The following is a 20,510-nucleotide window of genomic DNA, read 5'->3' on the forward strand; positions in this document are numbered from 1 at the left end:
TGGAACTAAAGCTCTGCCTCGATTTTTGCTGAACACTCAGGGATACGACTGTGTTTTTTGTTGGCCTGTATGGTGGTACTTGAAAAGCAAAATACTTTTTGATGTTGGTAGTTTAGTAGCGGAGAGGCTTTCTTGTCCTATTCTACCACTTAGTGGCTTTCTCGTTATAATGCTTGACTTTCAGCAGCACTTAGTGGGGGGGAGAAAAATTCATTTGACACAGACAAATGATGCTGTGGTTTGTTGTGTGTAGTAACTGTAACAGCTCCGGCAGTTTCCACAACTTCTCCTAACAAATCACATTTCAGAGGTCAAAAGAGAAAGTTTAGTACTGGTACACAAGTTGGCTGGAGATGTAATTCTTTTTATTTCTCTGACACAATAGCACTCATCATGTTGACTATATTAATAATTAAAAAAAAAAAGTCATGTTGACTGTACATGGACATTATGAGTAGTTCCCCGGTTCAAAAAGTTTGACCACCACGGCTTCACGGGGCCGCAGCACCAGCGTGTGGAGTGCGACGGCGCCCAGGCGATCCATGGCCGTGCTGGCCACGAAGACGCCGGCCTCGGGCAGGCTGACACCCCAGGCGGGATCCAGGCTGTGGGGCTCGGACGCGGCGTTGAGCAGCACCAGGAAATGGACACAACCCCACGAGCGAAGGAAGGCCAGCGTGGGCGGCGACGACGGCGAGGACAACGTGGCGTTGGAGGAGTCATTGAAGGGGAGGAAAGTGAAACTTCCGGAGAGGAGGGCTTCTTCACGTGCTCTGTTGTGACTCAGGGAGCTGAAGAGGGCCACTATGGAATGCTTCAATTTGAACTTTTCCTTAAGAAGAAGAAGAAGATGACAGTGATACTGGCTCTTCTTTTCAAGGCACAGGTACAAAAAGACTAGTGTACAGTACAGTACTCTCGTGATGGGAAGTTTAGCTCAGCTCCTGAACAAAAACCGGCTCTTCTGACTCCTGAACGGCTACTTACTGTCAAGTCAGATGAGTCGCTGCCATTTCCTCCCTACAAAGATCCACGATGTGAAAACAAAAAAGTTTATTAAACTGTCTTCTTTAAAATAAAATACATTGTGACGCTTTGACTGAACCTGTGCGGGCTCCACTTGGTCATACTGAACCACGGGCGTCCCCGGCAGCGTCATGAGCAGCACCAGCAACAGTCTCCTCAAGTCATACGGCGCTTTTCCTCCAACCTTACACAAGACAAGTTGTTTTTTAGATCCCTGAGGCCATGATGGCACAGCTCGAAAGGGTTGGCCTCACAGTTCTGAGGACCCGGGTTCGATCCCAGCCCCGCCTGTGTGTTTGCGTGTTCTCCCCATGCGTGCGTGGGTTTTCTCCAGGCACTCCAGTTTCCTCCCACATCCCAAAAACATGCAACATTAATTGGACATTCTAAATTGCCCCCAAGTGTGACTGTTGTCTGTGTCTATGTGCCTGCGATTGGGTAGCAACCAGTTCAGGGTGGACCCTGCCTCCTGCCCATTGACAGCTGGGGTAGGCTCCAGTATTCCTGCCATACTTATGAGGATAAGTGGCTCAGAAAACAGATGGATGGACTTTTGAACCTATACGTTGGCTCAGTAAAGGACAGGAAAGACTGTGCCACAATACCAATTCCTTGAGTCTTTACATACATGATTGTTGAATGCTGATCGACACTTTGCAGCATTTGTAGCAATCCCAAGCACGTTTGCAGTTCTCACCGTCCACCCGAGCCACGTGTCCGCGGCCATCTGCAGGTGAGTCTCGATGGCGCCGGCCACCTGGTGGGCCGAAAGAGGGCGGGGAGAGTCAGGCAGCACGGACCTCAGGACCACGTCCACCAAGGTGATGTTGAGGCGCCGGCCGGAGACTCTCAGCGGCGGGATGAGCTCTCGCGTCTGTTTGACCACAACAATCCTGAAAAGGGAGAACACACAAACATACTGTACACACACTGGGTGTTCAATTATACTCCCACCAATTTCTGAACGTACTTATGTCATCTGAAGATTAACATTGTGCTTAAATTTCGGAAAACAAAAACTGTACCATATGATTTCATTCCAAAGTATTGCACATAAATTTCAATAAATCTAAATAAATATTGTTCAAACATTTCTAAAAGCTTGAATGCAAACGTGTTGCACTTCTATTGTACGTACAGTAGTTCAATTACCGTAACATTATGAACAAAGCTTATATCCAGATTCAGAAAACTTTATTCAGCCCCACATTTTTGTTTGAATATTTTAATCAGTATTGTTTTGCATAACAATACAGTTTGAGAATTAAACGACGGTACTGTGAAAGTTCATTTTCGAAAGTTCAGTTCACCATTCCAAAAATTAACTCGCTCAGTGCATACTTCATTATTCAAAATTTTGAACTAATTTTGCTATTCCAAAAATGAACTAATTCAGTTTTTTTGTTTGTTTTGACAATTGTATGTTGTTGAGAAATAACAACTTCTCAATAACCTTCATCAGGCAGAAATGAATTAAGCTCAGTTCAAGTTCACCTGAGGTATCAAGTAGAACACGGTCTGGGTACAACACTAATCGCTGAGCTATACGATTTCAAGAGTGATGCATAAAAAAATAAGGAAACCATAACAACTTTCAACAAATTTCAATTCCACGTTAAGGACAAATTGGTTTGGATTCATAGTTGCCATGTAGTGAAAGTTCGTTCGTTGACAACTGCATTTGTTCAAATGGTTCAGAATACATAAATTCTCCAACTTGAAATTTCGCAACTGCACTTGCTATGACATTTTACATTATTCCATCAATCCATTTTCTTAGCCGCGTATCCTCACAAGGGTCGCGGGAGTGCTGGACCCTATCCCAGCTGTCAAGGGGCAGCAGGTGGGGTACGCCCTGATCTGGTCGCCTGTCAATCGCAGGACACATCGAGACAGAACAATCACACTCACAACCACACCTACGGGCAATTTAGAGTGGCCAATAAATGTTGCGTGTTTTTGGGATGTGGGAGGAAACCGGAGTGCCCGGAGAAAACCCACGCAGGTATGAGGAGAACATGCAAACTCCACACAGGCGGGTCTGGGATTGAACCCGGGACTTCATAACTGTGAGTCCCACGCTTTCCAGCTGCTCCATCGTGCTGCCGTTTTTACATCATTGCTAAACTGAAATCATTTGTCTTCCCGTGTTGCCGTAAAAATGTAATTGTTCTTCATAACATCTTTCTTTCACTTCCTCAGTGGTTGCCATTTGTTTTGATGAATTGTACATAAAGCAAAAAGAATCAGGTTGGCCTAAAGAAGCTTTTATTTATTCATTTTTTTTTAAAAAGAATATTCCTAATTAGTTAGTGGTATTGGTAACTGCCGAATCTGCTGGTTTACTGCTAACACACAATTCAAAATGCCATGGACAGGCTAACAAATACCATCACGTGATGGATATTTGAAGACAAAAGGTGGAGCAACACATGTAGACAGATGCTATAACGACACTAACAGGCATATCTTCTGCAAAGAACGACTAATATTACTGTGGATTACTGTAAAATTTTGAACGGCTCCTTGTTCTGCCTCACAGTTCTGAGGACCTGGGTTCAAATCCCGGTCCCGCCTGTGTGGAGTCTGCATGTCCTCCCTGAGCCTGTGTGGGTTTTCTCCGGGCACTCCGGTTTCCTCCTGCATCCCAAAAACATGCATCGTAGGTTTTGATTGAAAACTATAAAATAGCCTGTAGGTGTGAATGGTTGTTTGTTTATATGTCCTCTGTGACTGGCTGGCGACCAGTTCAGGATGTACCCGTTCTCTCACCCAGACTCAACTGGGATAGGCTCCAGCTCCCCTGTGACACTAGTGGGGATAAGTGGTACGAAAAAAGATGGATAGACTAGTATCGGTGCATTCTACTGAGCCATTTAAATAGACAGTATTTGTATTATACTGCTCCCTGGTGGCCAAGACACAATGTGGGTGCGAACGAAATACAGTATTGTATTGACTTTTAAATGTGGAAATTTGATTGGAGACAACATTTGAGATAAAGAACACAAAAACTCGTGAATTAAGCCGCCACTGTATTTTAATATAGAAACAATAAATCATACTTTTTAATTATGAGGGATGTGCCGATTTTAAACAGTACTATATAAAAGTGTGCGTAACCTATCCAGCAGTGTATCTGCAAATCAACGATACCTTTGTTCATCCTCTTTATTGAACTCCTCCAAAACACTTCTCCATAGCATCAGAGACTGCAATTAAAAAAAAAATCATTCATTGATTAAAAGGTTTTAAATGAATTTTACAAAAATTCAAAAACAAAAATAAAGCTCGCCAGGTGACAAGGACTTTACCTTTTCTGTATAGGCTGCATCTGTGTCACAAATCAAAAATCCCGCCACACCCTGACCCAACCAGAAGCGAAGTGCGTCCTGTGGTCATGTTGATGAACATTTTAGCAAATGCAGGATCGCTCAAAAATGTATTTATATTTTTAAGATCTCGGTAGACCTGTGTGGCATTCGAGGCTTCTTCATTCTCGCCTTCACGGGTCCCAAACAGCTGCACGCCGCACACATCCAGAACCATTTTGAGGCCTTCGAATGAGAAACCAACAGCCAAACATCGGAGGGAGAATTGAGAACGACGATTTCACCCGAAAACCTTTTTTTTTTGTCTCACTCACCCGCTCTGTCGCTTTGGCCGAGCAGACGCCGGATGTGCGGCCCGCTCTCAGTGGCGTTGAACGGGTCCAACAAGCCCCTCAGGATGAGAGCGCTGATACCCAAAGACTTGAAGTACGGCAGCCGGTCACACAGCGCTTTATTGAAAGATTTAAAAAAAAATAATAATAATAATCAGCATTCAATGCTAATTAATGGATCAGATTGGTGTGAAATCTATTTTTTTATGACTTAAAACAATGATTTCAAGATAAATTAGGGTTTACAGGCCCGCTTTGGAGTTTTAAGTACATTTTTGGGTTTGTTTCGATTAGTGTTTCAAGCTAGGATCAGGGTTTTAAACTGGGCTTGACTAGCCTGGATCAGGCTTTCAAAACACAGTTATGGTTTCAAGTTTGGGTATCAGGCCTGGGCCACGGTTTCGGGCCAAACTCAGCGTTGCAAGCAAAGGTCAAGGGTTCATATTAGGGTTCCACTTTCTGGAGTTTCACTCAACTCACTCCCACCACCGATTTTCTGTTTTACATGAGTGAAATCAATGTTTAATGAATGCTGTGGACTAGATACCCATAAGATCAGGTCTATGGTACTTGCAAATAAGATCCAGTACAAGAGTTCTCACAAAAAGTCTTCATTTGGAAAAAAAACAGAACAGGTCTAGTCTTATTCTTGTAACAATGCTTCGTTATGATTTATACAGAATGTGGTTGAGTGTGTGTATGTGTGTGTGTGTGCGTGGTCAACAGGAAGTAGTCTCCGCAAAGTGTGGTTTGGGACGCAGTACTGATTTCTCTTTTCCCAGGCCAGCTCAGACAATTAACCTTTTTCATTTTGGTGAAGACAGAACACATTTGAATGCAAGATGGGAAAAACAAAAACAATAACAACAGGTTCTCAAGAGTAGTTATCTTTGATGAGAAATTATAGCTATCATCAGACAGTTTGGGTGTACCCGTGAATGTCTGTACACCCTATGACCTATGCAATATGAAGTTGTCCTCAATTTCGTGGAGCCTTTCCCTCCAGACACATGGAGGCAAATAATAATGCAAGAGTATGTATGCAAGAGCTAACCGTGTTATTCCTTTCTGGGCCTCTAGGGGGGCAGATGAACAACAATCCCAATTCTAACTTGCAAAGAAGAAGTAAATCAGTCATGTCAACAGGTAATGGACCATTCTGACCTGTCATTCGCTCGTACAATAATAGCCAAACAGAGAGCTGCATTGGCTTGACACACCCCTCTCACAAGCAATGCTGTTTGTCAGTAGCGTGCGCTTGGAAAAGTTAACGTTACGAAGAAAATGGTCCTCAGAGGCACTTACGGAACATGCAATTGTGATGAAAGATATCCTGCTAGGTTACAAGGAGCCTGCTTGATTCGTTTTCCAAAGCCTAAAACACAGTTGACGAAGTGTCTACAATGGATTAAGGCTTGCGGAAGACCTCACGGACAACTCAGTGTGAAAAATATCAACAAACACAAGGCCATATGTTCGAAGGTAAGTGAGGGAGAATTAGCTTCTCTGAGTTTGAGTTCATTATTATCAGTGCTTTATACATTGCAGGAGAACAACTTTCACTTTGTTATTGTATCACTGACCTGCTGAATGAAGTGCGTCATGTTTTATAGCGAAGAGTCGGTTAGTGATACAAATTGCGCGATGTCATGCGCGAGAAATGTCTATTTCCCCATTTGTATCACATCCGACTATTAAGACAGAGCATTGGGTTCCCATTACGAGCCAAGTCAAATGAATACGCAACACTCACTTATAAAGACTACAATGATATTACTCGTGATCTTTCCAAGTAAAAAGTACTCAAGCTGCTTTACATGCGCAGTACGAGTCCACTATTTTATCCTGTTGGATTTCAATATGAAGTTTGTGAGGCGCCAAACTTTTTTGCATCGATCGTCAACATTTCGCTGTAATGCTGACATTGCGTCCTGCTCCGTCCAAAATCCGAATTTTGTGTACATATCCTTGCGTGAAATAGTTGGGAGCTCTCTGTAGAACTCTCTTGGACAAAAAACATCCCCCAATATTGTCTGGAATACGCAATAGAGCAATAGACTTCAACCATGTCACTGTTCAATCACGATTTTGGAAGCTCGTGGGGTCATGGCTAAGGGGGCGGAGCTCAAGATCGCCATCGGAAAGGTCCATTGAGCTGGAGTGTCTCACCGTCTAAGGCACGTAAGCCCTCAGGTGGCGTCTCGTTGAGGAGGTCAGGCTGTAGCTGTAAAAAGAGCGACTGCTGCCACCAAACCAGCGGTGTCGCCGCCGGCCGGGAGCTGGTGACGATGACGGCCACGGCGGTGGCCAGCGTGGCTGCCCACGCCAGCCAGAAGAGCGCTACCAGGTAGCAGCGGAGCTTCCTCCAACCGGGCCCGCCCGCTGACTCCTCCAACGCCTCCTTGCTCATGGGCCGCCACTCCTGTTCATCCTCCCCCGCTAATTCCAGCAGAGCGGCCGTCTCCGAGGAGCCGGCGGCCCCGCTGGCCGAGAGGCCCGGGTCGGCCACGCTGCCGTAGCCGGTGTCGCCGACGTTCAGTGGCATGGGGCTCGGCTGCAGGTGAGAGCGGTTCCACGTTACGACTTACGACATTTGCTCCCTGTTACAGGTGTTTTATATGACAGCTAATGGCGCCCTATGCATTTGTCAAGGCCATTTATTTCGCCTTCACTGGCTCTTTTCTGGATAACAGAGCAGAAGTTATTATTTTGACACATGTAGTACAGGAGTTGTAAGTAGTTACAGGATCTTCACGTGACAAAGACTGGGAAAAAAACATTCGATTCTTAGATAACATTGAACAGCAAAAATCTGGTATATGTATTTGATTAAAAGCTGAATGCAACTTCTAGAATTAAAAAAAATATATGCATTGTTTACACAAAGTAGTAAAATTGATGTGCAATAATCTATTTAATCTCAAATTACTTCAAAGTAAATACAATATGATTAAAAACGACGACAACAAAATAGGCGGCACAGTGAATCAGTTGGTAAAGGGTTGGCCTCACAGTTCTGAGGACCTGGGTTCAATCCCTGCCCCGTGCTTATGAGGGTTTTCTCCAGGCACTCTGGTTTCTTCCCACATCCCAGAAACATGCAACATTAATTGGACACCCTAAAATTGCCCCGAGGTGTGATTGTGAGTGTGACTGCTTGTCTCTATGTGCCCTGCGATTGGCTGTCAACCAGTTCAGGGTGTACCCCGCCCCCTGCCTGTTGACAGCTGGGATAGGCTCCGGCACTCCCCGTGACCCTCGTGAGGATAAGCGACAAAGAAAATGGATGGATGGATAGATGGACAATAAAATAGATTCTTATGATTGTGCATACCACTGGAGGCAGCATAGGCACCGCTACGATACGGTACGAGTCCATGATTACTGTTGTTGTCAAAACACATTTCACTTATGTCCTCCATTGATGAGCAACATAAATTGGCACAGCTGGAGTTACTCTTTTGACAGCGTTGGTGATACATTCACTCGGATCATTTCCATTTTGTATCTTTTGCTGGTACACCATGGCCTTCTAATATCACCAGAAGGACCAAGCATCTCTAACTGTTGAGGCACGTGAATACCATAATGGTGATGGATTGATCAATGCTGTGGTTATCTTGTAAGATTATTTTTTTTTCAACTGCAGTGGTGCCTTGAGAACAGACTCAATGGAGCTTTGCCAAAAGATTGGCTGATATTTTGCTTTGACTCAACTTGACATATGAGTGTCACGTAGTGGCAGGTGATTCAACTCACTGCACAACAAATGGCAGTTTGACAGATTTATTTATTAGATATCCTTAAAAAAGAGGCTCCAGTCTGTTTATTGGCACGCTCATCCTAAGGTTACTATCAAACTAAACAAATACAATGACACATTGTTTATTTAAAACAACCACACGGACTCTGTTATATTAATGCACATTTGCAATGGAAAGGTTAGGGTCACTCCAGTGTAGACTGTTTAACAATTCATATCCATATGACCGTGTTGTTACCCTTTGAGTAATGGCTAGTGCAGAAACATATTCACAGGCATGTATATTATTTATCCTTGGCGAAGAACCACTACTTCTGCCATACTGAGAAGCTGAAAGCGCAGTGTTATACTCCTTCAATTGGCCAAAGTGTGCGCATAAGATTGAGCAGCACAATGCGCATTGAAGGAAAAGTGTGACAAAAAACGTTTATTTCTGTCATTACTAGATATTACGATAAAGCACAGTGTGAGTGTTATTTTTCTTGTTAAAAAGAATCTATTTTGGGGCTCTGGAAAGATGTCAATGGGGAAAAAAATTATTTGAACTGTGGGTGTTTTAATTCAGGGGTGTTGTCAAGCAACAAGTTAAACGCATATTGTTCTTAAGGCACCATTGAATATTATATTTCATCAAGTTGTAGTACATCGGTCGGTACATCTCAAAGTGAACCAAAGTGTGAATGTGTATTTGGCATATAAGTTTAGGATTGGCTTTTGTTGTCATGCAAGTTTAAGACTCCTCTAATAGATGCGACATGTTGCATTAAATTGAGATTACATGTACTTCATTCTTTTCCTCTATTTGTAACTGATTTTGAATTGAACTGTTTAGCCGCCTTTACTGTTTAGACATCATTTGAGAACACTAATGTGGCTCATTTTGAACGTCATTAGTTTCTTGAACATCCCAATATTCACATCCTGATTTTTTTTTTTGTTTTTTTTTAGGCTCATTGAGATCATGCCCCTAACTGCATATTTTTCTGAACTTCAGAATCTCAAGTTTGACTTCCATTGATTGAATAACAACCAATCAAACAAACAGCGACTACTCACCTTATCACGTTCCTTTCAGTCGTCTTGTCGTAGAACTTTTCTCAGTCTGGTCTTACTCTCCTGACTTTTGTGGAGTGAAGAGGTGACCAGGAACCTCTGTCCAATAAAGGTTCCGCTGCGTCACTTAATACACGGGTGTCGATCTTCGCCACACACCCCCACAACACATTCTGAAGACACATGACAAAGACCCGCGCGTGCACTTTTTACTGCTCTTATCCGTCTGTCAGACTCAGGAATATTCAGATGACGCTTTAACCCCCTGAAAGAGTAATTGAAGCGGAGACGTTTAGCCTTAAAGGGGACATAAAGTATAAAGACAATACAATTTTGATATGCTTGAATTGTATTCAGATAGTTGGCCGATCGTGAGCCAGTGGTGGTTTTATTCTTCTGCCGTTCATTTGCAGTCTGGACATGGAAGGGTGAGAGACTTCGGAAGTCTTAAATAACACCAAAAAATGTTGTTTTAGAATTAAAATAGTCACTTAGGAAGGTGAAATATAAGAACAAGTGTATTCTGTACACTGCGAGTAAGCTTTGTAATACGGCATTGGGTCAGCCCTTTGTCATTGGCGTTTTTTCTGCTCACTCCAAAGCAATAAATAAATTACTCTCATGTCATCTCATGGAATGTTGTTTTTTTTTTTTTGCATTTGAGATATCCTCTTTTGTTGGTAGTCCTTCAATGCATCTTGTGCACAAAGTGCAAGTGAAAGTGTTTTTGTTTCTCCCTCAATGCAGGTAACCTTTATAGCTGTTTTATAATTACAGTATATGTAAAATGCACAATACCGTTTGTGTGATTTGCTAGTGTGCATCTTTTTTGCCTGTGTGTAATGTCAAGTCAGTTTTTGCTAGTGTGTTATTTAGGCTAGTATGCAAAATGATACTATTGATGAGTCTCGTGGACATTTTATAATAAATTGAATTTGGTCATATATGCAACATGGGTTCATGATTGTGTACATTCTAAGTGCATGGTGTTGGTGCTTTATGGTCCTCTGCATTCGGAGTACTTTGCCACTATCTTGTGGCATCGATACCCCATTACAATTATTTATCATTTTTTTTTACATCTACAGCAGGGGTCGTAACCTCTCCTCCAGGAATAGGGTTAGGGTTAGGGTTAGGGTTAACCCTAACCCTGTATAAACTATACTTGCTATTTAATTTGTGGTTATCTACTTGCAATTCAATGTAATCTGCATTTCATTCCCTTGTTCTTGTCACTTTTGGGACAAATTGAATGGGATCTAATCTGTTCCACAATTGGACGGGTGAGGTTTAATCCTCATTTATGTCCCCCAGCCGCATTGAAAGCAATTCTTGCTGTCTGCTGATCAGCGGCCAAACGGTACAGCCAATATTTGTTCTTCTGTCTCTTTCAGACAAGGCCCACCTAAAGTGTAATAACCTAACCTAACTAACCCTAACCCAACGCCAGCAGCACTTGGTTTCGCGAATACAGGCCATCCGTAGTCAGTGTGTCGCAGGCAATAAACTTGACACGTGCTGTTACAATAGCCCAAGATACTACGTAGGTAGCCGACGAATTCGGCTTGACTTCAATTCCCTGACCCTCTCCGGCCCCCACCATCTTTATCACATGATATGGTATGCTTCGGATCATTAACTGTGTATTGCTATCTGTCTCTCTGTTGGTCTGTCTATCATATGGCATGAACAACAGTTACATACAGTAAGTTGTGACCTTTCCCCTCACATGGCCTTCCAACATTCCCGTCAGTCATTTATTAAAACATTTGTGCTAATTCCATGTATCGCTCCCTCGCTCTCTTTCCAAGTGTTCTCTCGTCCATTCTGTCCTCCTGTGGTACCTTCGTGCTCACTTTGTGAACTCAGACACCGTCGTGTCAACTTCTTTCCAGCATTGTCCCTGCTGTATGCCATCATGAGACAACGTGGCACGTGCAGAGAGCGCATTCTTTATTGCGCTGGTTTACAGTACACTATCAGGAATGTACTTTCTGCAATCCCGGGCCACTTCATGATGTACACGACCTCATCACATCCAACACAAAAACTGTATCCAGGATTCGGCGTTGACAAAGATAATAATGCTCTGTTTTGATTGAGATTCATTTACTAATGTTTTTGTTTGTTGTTGTAGATTGCTCTGATGTGGAATTTCACACCTAGAGATGTTTCTCATAGTTTTAATGTCAAGATTTCATATATTTATGCCCATTAAAAATTCCAGTTTGTTCAAATGTTTAGATTTCACTTCATTAAAGAGACATTAACATTAGACAAGGACATTTATTTCAGCATTTTCTTGTTAGAAATCTCTTAAAACTTTTGCTGTACTGTATTGATAACTTTCATTCAGAATGTCAAACTCAACTGCATTATACCGAGTTTCTTTTAAATATATATCCATCCATCCATTTTCTTTGTCGCTTATCCTTACGAGGGTCGCGGGGAGTCCTGAAGCCTATCCCAGCTGTCAACGGGCAGGAGGCGGGCTACATCAATCGTAGGGCACATCGAAAACCCACGCAGGCACAGGGAGAAAATGCTAACTCCACACAGGTGGGGCCGGGATCGAACCCCCGAGGCCAACGCTTTACCAGCTAATCCACCGTGCCGCCTTAAAAATGTTAACCACAATATAAAACATTGTTAAATGAATACCAATTTTGAGGTGTGAATATAAAATATAATCCTTTTAATGGTGGAATGATATAATTAGCTGCCTTATACAGAAGCTTTCTAACATAAGTTACATAATGATCACATTAATTGATATCATATTTCCAAAAATGGACACAAACTGACTTGAATAAATGAGTACAGTGTGTGCGGGGGTTTGATGAATGGATTTCTGTGGTGATCCTTTTAGTTCGAGTCCTCTTCTGACCCCCCGATATCCTAAAAGGGCAATAAAACAGCAGCATTATGTACTGTATGTTGTAAGAATGATTTTTTTTTTATGTGTCCCACACTGGTGCTGGTCCACATTTGATAGAATATCAGGTGTGCTGGATGTCTCAAAAGTATTGTAATTGCATCCAAATGGGAGAGCACTCTGTGTCTGTGAAATTCGGGTTTGTAAATCTAATGATGAACAAATCCTTGTAAATGATGCATTGCATTGCTTTGGCTTTGTTATCAACACAACTTTTGAGTAGAAGATCAAGACTAGGTGTGAATTTTGCTCGTCATGTCATTGTGAGGGGGAATGAAATGCCAATACTTGGGAAGTTGGACAAGTTGAGGTACCTCAGTCTCGGACAGATTATGTGTACAGTGGTGTGGAGAAAGTATAGACATCTCAAATTTGTATATTTATATAATTTTCCTACTGTAACATTTAATGGGCCACCATTTTAAAATGTTGATTTCATTCATTAAGGAGAAAAAAGGTATTTGTTACCTGGCTCTTTGTGAAAAAGTATTGGGCTCCTCAGCAGCAGCAAGTGAAACCACACATTTCTTTCTTTAACTCGCAATGAGTCTTTCACATCTCTGGCGGGCTCTTCCTCACAGAATTGTTTCAGTTCCGCAAAAATGGTGGGTTTTTTGACCGTCGTTTAAAGGTCATGCTACTTTATTTTATAAAGCCTGTCTCAAGTCCAGACAGTGAATAGGCCACTCCAAAACTTTTTTTTCTACTCCCGAGTAGATTTACCACTGTTCCATAATCATAATTTCTCCATTTAAGGTTAATGGCCCTCCCTATGGTTAACTAGAATCCTAAAGCTTTAGAAAGGGATTCATAATAACATAATAAATGTCAGTTACTTCATTTCTTTACTGTTCTTGAAATTGTTTAGAATTGGCTTTTGGGTTTTTTTTCGAAAACCCTTTTTTTCCCTCACTTTAATGAACAGTATTCCGTGTAACCTCAATCCCATTGTTCAAAAATACCTGGCAATTTGAGAGACTCTGCTTTGGAAACAGTTTGCAGTGAAGGATTTGGGACAAATATTGAATGTGAAATTTAACATATACGATTGTAAGGGTGGGATAATGGTCAAATTTGACCTTCTTGTGTATGTGTGTACTCTTTTATTGCGTAATGTCCCCTCCCCAAAAACACTAGCAAATAAAAGAATGCTTTGCCCTGAATATCCCTTACCATCGGCTCAAGAGTCCTGAGAGCTGCGATGTGTTTCTGATATGAAGCGATGATACAGTCGCGCCTGTATGATGACAAATGTGGAACAGAGACTTAATTCTTCAAATGCTGCAGGCTTGGTGACTCTTCCTGGTGCCCTTCAGTGCTTACTTGCTGGTGATGCCGCCCCCTGGAGGTAGTCCTGGTATCTCCTCCTCTGCCAGGATCTTGATCACATACACAAGGTCAGGGTCCTCTTCTTTGGAGCGCATCATATTTATGATTTCTGTAAGAGAAAATACATTAGAAAGAAAGGAAACGTCTCATCAAGCGTGTTTTTTTTTGTTTGTTTGTTTTGTTATTTTTTTGAGGCAAGTACCTTCTACTTTCATGTCAATGTGTCGTTCCAGCTCTTCCTCATGCTGCAGGGCCTCTTGTGACACCTTAGGGGCGCCAGGGAGGCACACTATGATGATGCTGATGTTGTCCAAACTGCCCTGCAGGGGGCAACAGATTCATATTGGTTTATTCCAAATGATATGGTAAGAAAAACAATTAAAAAAGAAGAAGGTTGTGTTTTCCAAAATATTACAAACTAAAATGCAGTACAATCAAATTCTGAGGATTTAGTTTCAAAGGAACAGCCATCTATTCATTTTACAAGCCGCTTATCCTCACAAGGGTCGCAGCATTGGCACATCCTATCCCAGCTAACTTCAGTGATAGTCAGACGACACCCTGAATCGGTCTCCAGTCAGTCACAGGGCACATATTGAGATCATCACTAAGCGGGAATTGAACCCACACTGCCTGTATGATCATAAAAAAATATTTTGAAGATGTCACCAAAGCAAAATGTTCTTGCAGGGCACTAAAATCATTGTCTTGTTTATTGGATTTGCGCTCTAAAAAGGCTAAAAGGGCCCAGTATATTCTGGGGCATGATGATGTCATCATCGTCATCATCCCTCTGATGATTTCAAGACAGCCGTTAAGCTTTTCGGTTGAAATAAATAGAAAGCCACACACGGACGGGATGATGACAGTGAGCCGGTGTATTTTGAGCAACAACAATACCTCACATTCAGCGTTAATCCCAGCCATGTGTCATTTAACCTTCTCGTGCACCTTAGAACCTCACATACCTATTTATAGTGTCAAGTTGATGCTCTCGACCAGGCGGCTGTACAAATCTACTTACAAACCGACGTCAGTGTAATGCCTCGGAGCCGTGCTCACACCTCCCTTCAGCATATAGCTCTCCATTCATAAAAACACCCGTTTTAACTGTGTGTCACCACGGACGATATATCTATTCTATGCATCTGCAAAGTTTATTAACAAAATCTGCTTTGTCCACTAATGTCGCAGAAGTATTGATTTGTATTTATAATTGTGTTTGTAGGTTGCAGTAATGTAGAATTTGTGAGCTGTTTGTAATAAAACATGGATGTGATGCTTGCGTCATTTACATACATGAAAAGATCAACATAACAGAAACATCGACTAATAGTTACGCGAATGGGTGTTATTATCTTTGAACACAGCACTTAGCCTTTAATCCCAAGGAGTGTACGGTAAATGTATATAATTAACTGGGGCTGCGTGGTTTGTTGATTAATCGTGTTTTCGCTTAGCGGCTTACAGCTTACACTAAAACGGCCGTGATCAGAGAGGCGCAGAGGGAGAGTTTGGTTAACGCGACCAACAAAAGAGCCAGCTGCAAAGTCTGTTGAAAGGCAAGTACTTGCTATTTAGAACTTGTGACAACAACCTCCTGTTCTTATATAGAATATGTCCGTGAATAGGCGGAAGCTTTACTTTACGAAGATACAAACTTCCCAAATCCACATGCGTGCTCATCACCAAAAGTACACCATATCTACAATGAAGCATAGCGGAGGCAGAATTGTGCTTCTGTAAAATGATTTTTAAATGTTTGCATTTTTTGACAACTGGGGCCTTCGTCAAGTTGGAAGGTTTGAAGGAATTGTGAACAGGTCTAAATGACATAATTCAGTCAAACTGAACCTTTGTTCTCTATCTGCTCACCTTGTAGAGACAGAGGTTGATGACTTGAGTGCAAATCTCTCGCAGGTCGTCGCACACCTGCAGGCGGCTGCGCACGAAGGCGCAGAGTTCCTCGTTACTGATGGCGTCCCAAACGCCGTCACAAGCCAGCACAATGAACTCGTCCCGGCTGGCCCGTTCCACCTCGTACACTTCGGGCTCGGGGGAAACCAGCTGCTCGGTCTGCGGCCTCCATTCCACCTCCTTAAAGTCGAAATCGCCTAGTGCTCTGGAGACGGCCAGGGAGCCATTGACGCGCTGCAGCGTGACTGAGCCGCCGGCGTTCTGTATGCGCTCCTTCTCCCTGGGGTTGAAAGGCTTGTGGTCTTCCGTGTAGAAGACCAGCTGGCCGTCGTGGCAGAGGAGCGTGCGCGAGTCCCCGCAGTTGATGAAGTACACGTACTGCGGGGAGATCATGACGGCCGCCGCTGTGGTGCCGCTTCGGTCCCAGTTGTCCTCTCGGGCCAGTTTGTGCATGTGCCGGTCAATTTCGAGGAATCCCTCACGGATGCCCTCCTTCACTTGCTCCGGGTTTTCGCTTGCTTTTACACCACCTGTGTCAAACAGGGCACGATGACATTGTCAGGTCCCTCTGGAGTTAGATTTGCAAAAACAGATCTTTTGCTAGTGTAGGGTCATGTGACTTGTTTTTGTGATGCTAACATCTGCAATAAGTAATAATCAGTCATAATAATAACATATTCAAGACTTTCCTAAAAGCCATCTTTCAATATGAGAGCTAACAAGCTATATCAAAATCTCTTTTTCTGTGCATTTTAATGTCTCATTGTAGCTTATGATAAGTTGATTTTTTTACAGGCTTGTAAATGAAAACTCTTAAGCAAATAATTTTTCCATTGAAATATGTAAATGAAAATACCATAACCTGTTCCAACCTACCCCCAAGAAATAAAGTTGATTTAAAAAAAATAAATAAAAACAGCATGGCTCTAGAATTCTATTGAATGGAATGTATACTATTAGGGCATCACGATTTAACGCTGCAATTTAATTCATTGTGATGCTCCTTCTGGTGTGCCCACCTTGGCCACCGAGAGGCAGTATAATACGGTGGTCGTGCAGACAAAGAAAAAATTTACTTCTTGGACAGTACTACTATAATTGACTCAGTAAGAAGCTGTCATACTAGTTTTCATCAAAGATGGTACTGTATATGCCTGTGAGTATTATATATTTGTCTCCATGTTACTTGTGTTCAAATAGCCATGGCTTAAAGAGTTGTAGCACTGCGATTGATGCTTTTTCTTCAGCTGTCTATGACGTCTTGCAATGTTTGCGACCTACAAGCTAGCTGGAGGCGAGCGTGTGGTTGTTTTAAATGCACAGATTATTTTTCTTTTGTGTTTTGTTTAACAGTAAACTTCAAATGGGAGGATAATGCTTGTTTCATTGTATATTTCAGTACCTGTGGCGAGGATGTGGTCCAGCAGGTTCCTGGAGCAGTACTGGGCCACGGTGCTCCCCGCATGGCCGTCAAACACTGCGAAGTAGGCCCACTGGTTCAGCTCGCCTCTCATTTGAGGCATGCACGTGTGGGCGTCCTCCATCTGAGCTCTCCAGCCCTGCATGCTCGCCACCGCATAGTTCACCCCTGACTGAGACCACCCCTCGGACACGTGCTTCTCCAGGATGGGTCTCTCCAGGTACGGGCTGGGCATGTCGTCATCTTCGTCGCAGTTGTCTTGCTCCTCGGGCCCCTTTTCTCTTGAGCCGCCCTTGAAAAAGAAGGTCACCATCTTCTCGGTTTCTTTGACTAGCTGTCGGAGGAAGGAGGGCACCTCCACATTGCTGGCTCTCCGCGCCGTCCTCATTGCGCCTCTGAGACGCTGCTTGAGCTTCTTGCTGGACCTGGCTGCCACGAGCCTCCTCCTCCTGGTGAACCTGCGCCGGCTCTGAGTCTTTCTCAGCAGGTCCAGGGTAAATGATGAGCCGGTGAACCTAAATGGAATTCAAAAAGATCTACTTAAATACCACGTTGAGTTCATTTTCATGCATCCTTCACCACCTGGTTGGACCGAGGACTATTGTGTCATTCAGTTCATTTAATCACAACTCTGTTTGGGTCTGTGTATTCTTTACTCTTCTCTTCTTAGCCTCCTCCATCTATTGGCTTGTCTATTTCAGCATCTTTATCCCTTGGCCTAGGCCCCTCCTTCCTTCCTTCCTTCCTTCCTCCCTCCCACTGTTTGCAGAACACTGCCGGATTTATCACCTAAATGGTTTGTCTGCACACACACACACACGCCTATTTGAATGACTATGTAACATACAGGGAGCCATATACAGTAACCACCAGAGCTTCTACTTTTGGTAATAAGTCAAAAATGAATGACAATATACAGTAAATTACAACACGCTTTATTGCTAATGTGTGTAGACTCACAGATTTCTTATATTGTGACCAATTGTGAACTAATGGAATTGCACTTAATTCTTGCCTATAGTAATAGAGGAAATGTAATATTTTAGTAGTTCCGTACTTGGGAATAAATAGAGTTGCAAAACCGCTTTTTCAAATTTCTAGTGAAGGAAAAGGTGGCAAAAGTACTCATTTTTATTTAACATTTTTTTTTTTTCAGAGAGAAGAAGCAACAAATAACTAAATATAAACTGCAATGTGGCGGAAGGGTGGATCAGCTGGTAAAGCGTTGGGCTCACAGTTCTGAGGTCCCGGGTTTAATCCCGGCCCGCCTGTGTGGAGTTTGTATGTTCTCCCGTGCCTGCGTGGGTTTCCTCCGGGCACTCCGGTTTCCTCCCACATCCCAAAAACATGCAATATTAATTGCAGACTAAATTGCCCCTAGGTGTTATTGTGAGTGCGGCTGTTTGTCTCCATATGCCCTGCGATTGGCTGGCAACCAGTTCAGGGTGCACCTTCCTGCCCATTGACAGCTGGGATAGTCTCCAGCACTCCCCGCGCCCCTCGTGAGGATAAGCGGCAAAAAAAAAGGATGGATGGTTGAACTAAAGTGATCAATAACAGTGTACAGTCAAATTCATATAAAGGACATTGGTCTAAAAATGATTAAAAATGAACAAAGTAAAGTTAATTTTAATAAAATACTTATTTTTTAAAGTTAGCTGGCAGTGTAATAATAAGCGGCTCTGAAAACTAGCAAGACAAGAGAGGTCAGAGCATATAACTCCAATTCTAAAGTCTTTAGAATGGCTTCCAGTCAGCTTTAGAATAGATTTTGAAGTTCTGCTGCTGGTCTATAAATCACTAAATGGTTTAGGTCCTGAATACATGAAAAAAAATGCTTATTGAATACAAACCCAGTAGAGCTCTGACGGTGACTGGCTCAGTTCTAATAATTGAGCGCAGAGTCCGAAGCAAATATGGCGAAGCAGCATTTTGATATTATGCTGCACACAAATGGAATACAGTAAATTGCTAACGGCGGTGACATCAGCCTCAAGCGTGAATGTTTATAAATCCAGGTTCAAAACCTCTTTTTCCAAATGCTTTTTAGATTATTTCCATTTTAAAATATTTATTGCACTGTACGCTCTTTTGATTGTACTTTTTTCTGTTTCAAATGTGTATTTCTTATTTCTTCGCAATGTAAATCACATTGTGTTACCTTGTATATGAAAAGCGCAATATAAATTTGCTTTGCTTTGTTGATGACTTAAAATCCACCTAGACTGAAAACTTGACAGGCAGGCCAAGACCAGATGCTTACATATCCATCCATTTTCAGCACCGATGATCCTGATTAGGATGGTGTTCGGTTAAAAGGTGGACTAAACACTGAACTGGTCAGACACAAACAACCATTTGGACTGATATTCACACTGCCTATTTTTGGTTGAAAGGGTGAAAGCTGTGGAGGGGGAAAAAACACCCAAAGTCAAGTCACTGTATCCCACTACTGGTGGGCCACCTGGTGGAACCACTGGGCATTACAGCACAAACTGGTAGAATCAAGTTTACTGTAGTCCGTTCCGAGTTTCTGAGTTGCTTATCCTTACAAGGGTCACGAGAGTGCTGGAGTCTATCCCAGCTATGATCAGGCAGGAGGCAGGGCACACCCTGAACTGGTTGCCAGCCAATTGCAGGGCACATAGAAATAAACAAACACTCACATTCACACCTGCAGGCAAATTAGTCCTCAATTAACCTCCCATGCATGTTTTGGGGATGTGGGAGGAAACCAAAGTTACCAGAGAAAACCCACACAAGCATGGGGAGAACATCCAAACTCCACAGACTTGAACCCCTGTCTTCAGAACTGTCAGGCAGAGGCTCTAACCAGTTGACCACCGTGCCGCCATGAACGTAGTCATGATTTTGATCAGATTTGGGTGATTATGTACCAATCTTTGGTGGGCCTGATTGAAATGATCAACAGGATGAATGTGGCTCCCGTCTTGTAGTTTGCCGTAGGCTAGACTCAGGACAGAAGTATTTGTGAGAAACGGTATAGTTCATGCCTAGAAAGAGTAGCACAGATCCAGAGTTTGCCTTAAGGGTGTTGTTGGAGAAGTACAGAGGTCAGAAAGCTCTACATTGCGTCTTTGTAAAGAAGAGGAAGGTTCCACTTTGTCTGCCGTGGGGTGCTAAACAATGGATGACTTGCCACAAATTCTTCCCAAGTCAGAGTGTGGAGACCCCTGCTGTCGTAAATAGGACTAAAATGCGGCAATGTTGTGGATGAAACAACAAAAAAACAGTACGTGTGCTGTATGCACTCATCTCATTCATTATTGACATCGCTCCCCTCCCATTAAATGCTCACATGGCTCGTCCGTGACGAGCAGACGTCCAGACCAGACCAATTCCCTCATGCATCTCGCTGTTTACTGTAGCGTACCGAGCTAGC

General features: G+C 42.8%; 2 protein-coding genes and 1 long non-coding RNA gene across 5 annotated transcripts; 1 reads left to right on the plus strand and 2 right to left on the minus strand.

The window, feature by feature from the left end:
• Positions 1-348: 348 nt before the first annotated feature.
• si:dkey-202g17.3 (amino acid transporter heavy chain SLC3A2) lies at positions 349-7,321 on the minus strand. Its single transcript, XM_061827782.1, has 9 exons — positions 6,860-7,321; positions 4,673-4,807; positions 4,498-4,583; positions 4,341-4,418; positions 4,183-4,238; positions 1,724-1,919; positions 1,106-1,210; positions 988-1,020; positions 349-832 (listed from the first exon to the last, which is right to left on the minus strand). Exons 1-9 carry the CDS (start codon positions 7,233-7,235, stop codon positions 449-451), a joined length of 1,449 nt encoding a protein of 482 aa, XP_061683766.1. The 5' UTR covers positions 7,236-7,321; the 3' UTR covers positions 349-448.
• LOC133504997 (uncharacterized) lies at positions 7,113-17,575 on the plus strand. Of its 3 annotated transcripts, XR_009796116.1 has the most exons (5): positions 7,113-7,250; positions 13,729-13,838; positions 14,004-14,135; positions 17,087-17,327; positions 17,442-17,575. It is a non-coding gene; the product is annotated as an uncharacterized LOC133504997 (long non-coding RNA). The 3 variants fall into 3 exon arrangements; XR_009796117.1 differs by lacking the exons at positions 17,087-17,327; positions 17,442-17,575 and adding an exon at positions 15,691-15,807; XR_009796115.1 differs by lacking the exons at positions 17,087-17,327; positions 17,442-17,575 and adding an exon at positions 15,231-15,333.
• On the minus strand, positions 12,181-20,463 carry ppm1na (protein phosphatase, Mg2+/Mn2+ dependent, 1Na (putative)). The gene is made up of 7 exons (XM_061827783.1): positions 20,427-20,463; positions 17,090-17,622; positions 15,646-16,217; positions 13,973-14,090; positions 13,765-13,879; positions 13,615-13,678; positions 12,181-12,404 (listed from the first exon to the last, which is right to left on the minus strand). Coding segments are annotated over exons 1-7 (1,437 nt in total). The 5' UTR covers positions 20,429-20,463; the 3' UTR covers positions 12,181-12,371.
• Positions 20,464-20,510: the final 47 nt, after the last annotated feature.

The sequence above is a fragment of the Syngnathoides biaculeatus genome, chromosome 8 (assembly GCF_019802595.1).
Source record: "Syngnathoides biaculeatus isolate LvHL_M chromosome 8, ASM1980259v1, whole genome shotgun sequence".
Classification (NCBI taxonomy): domain Eukaryota; kingdom Metazoa; phylum Chordata; class Actinopteri; order Syngnathiformes; family Syngnathidae; genus Syngnathoides; species Syngnathoides biaculeatus.

Excerpts from the sequence above, each read along its gene's own strand:
- si:dkey-202g17.3 (XM_061827782.1), bottom strand. The coding sequence starts at position 7,235 with ATGCCACTGAACGTCGGCGACACCGGCTACGGCAGCGTGGCCGACCCG. Across the intron at positions 4,808-6,859 it reads GGGCTTACGTGCCTTAGACG|CGCTGTGTGACCGGCTGCCG; the intron begins GTGAGACACTCC and ends CTTTCAATAAAG. Across the intron at positions 1,021-1,105 it reads ACCAAGTGGAGCCCGCACAG|GGAGGAAATGGCAGCGACTC; the intron begins GTTCAGTCAAAG and ends GGATCTTTGTAG.
- ppm1na (XM_061827783.1), bottom strand. Across the intron at positions 14,091-15,645 it reads TCAACCTCTGTCTCTACAAG|GGCAGTTTGGACAACATCAG; the intron begins GTGAGCAGATAG and ends TGCCCCCTGCAG. Across the intron at positions 13,880-13,972 it reads CATTGACATGAAAGTAGAAG|AAATCATAAATATGATGCGC; the intron begins GTACTTGCCTCA and ends TTTCTCTTACAG.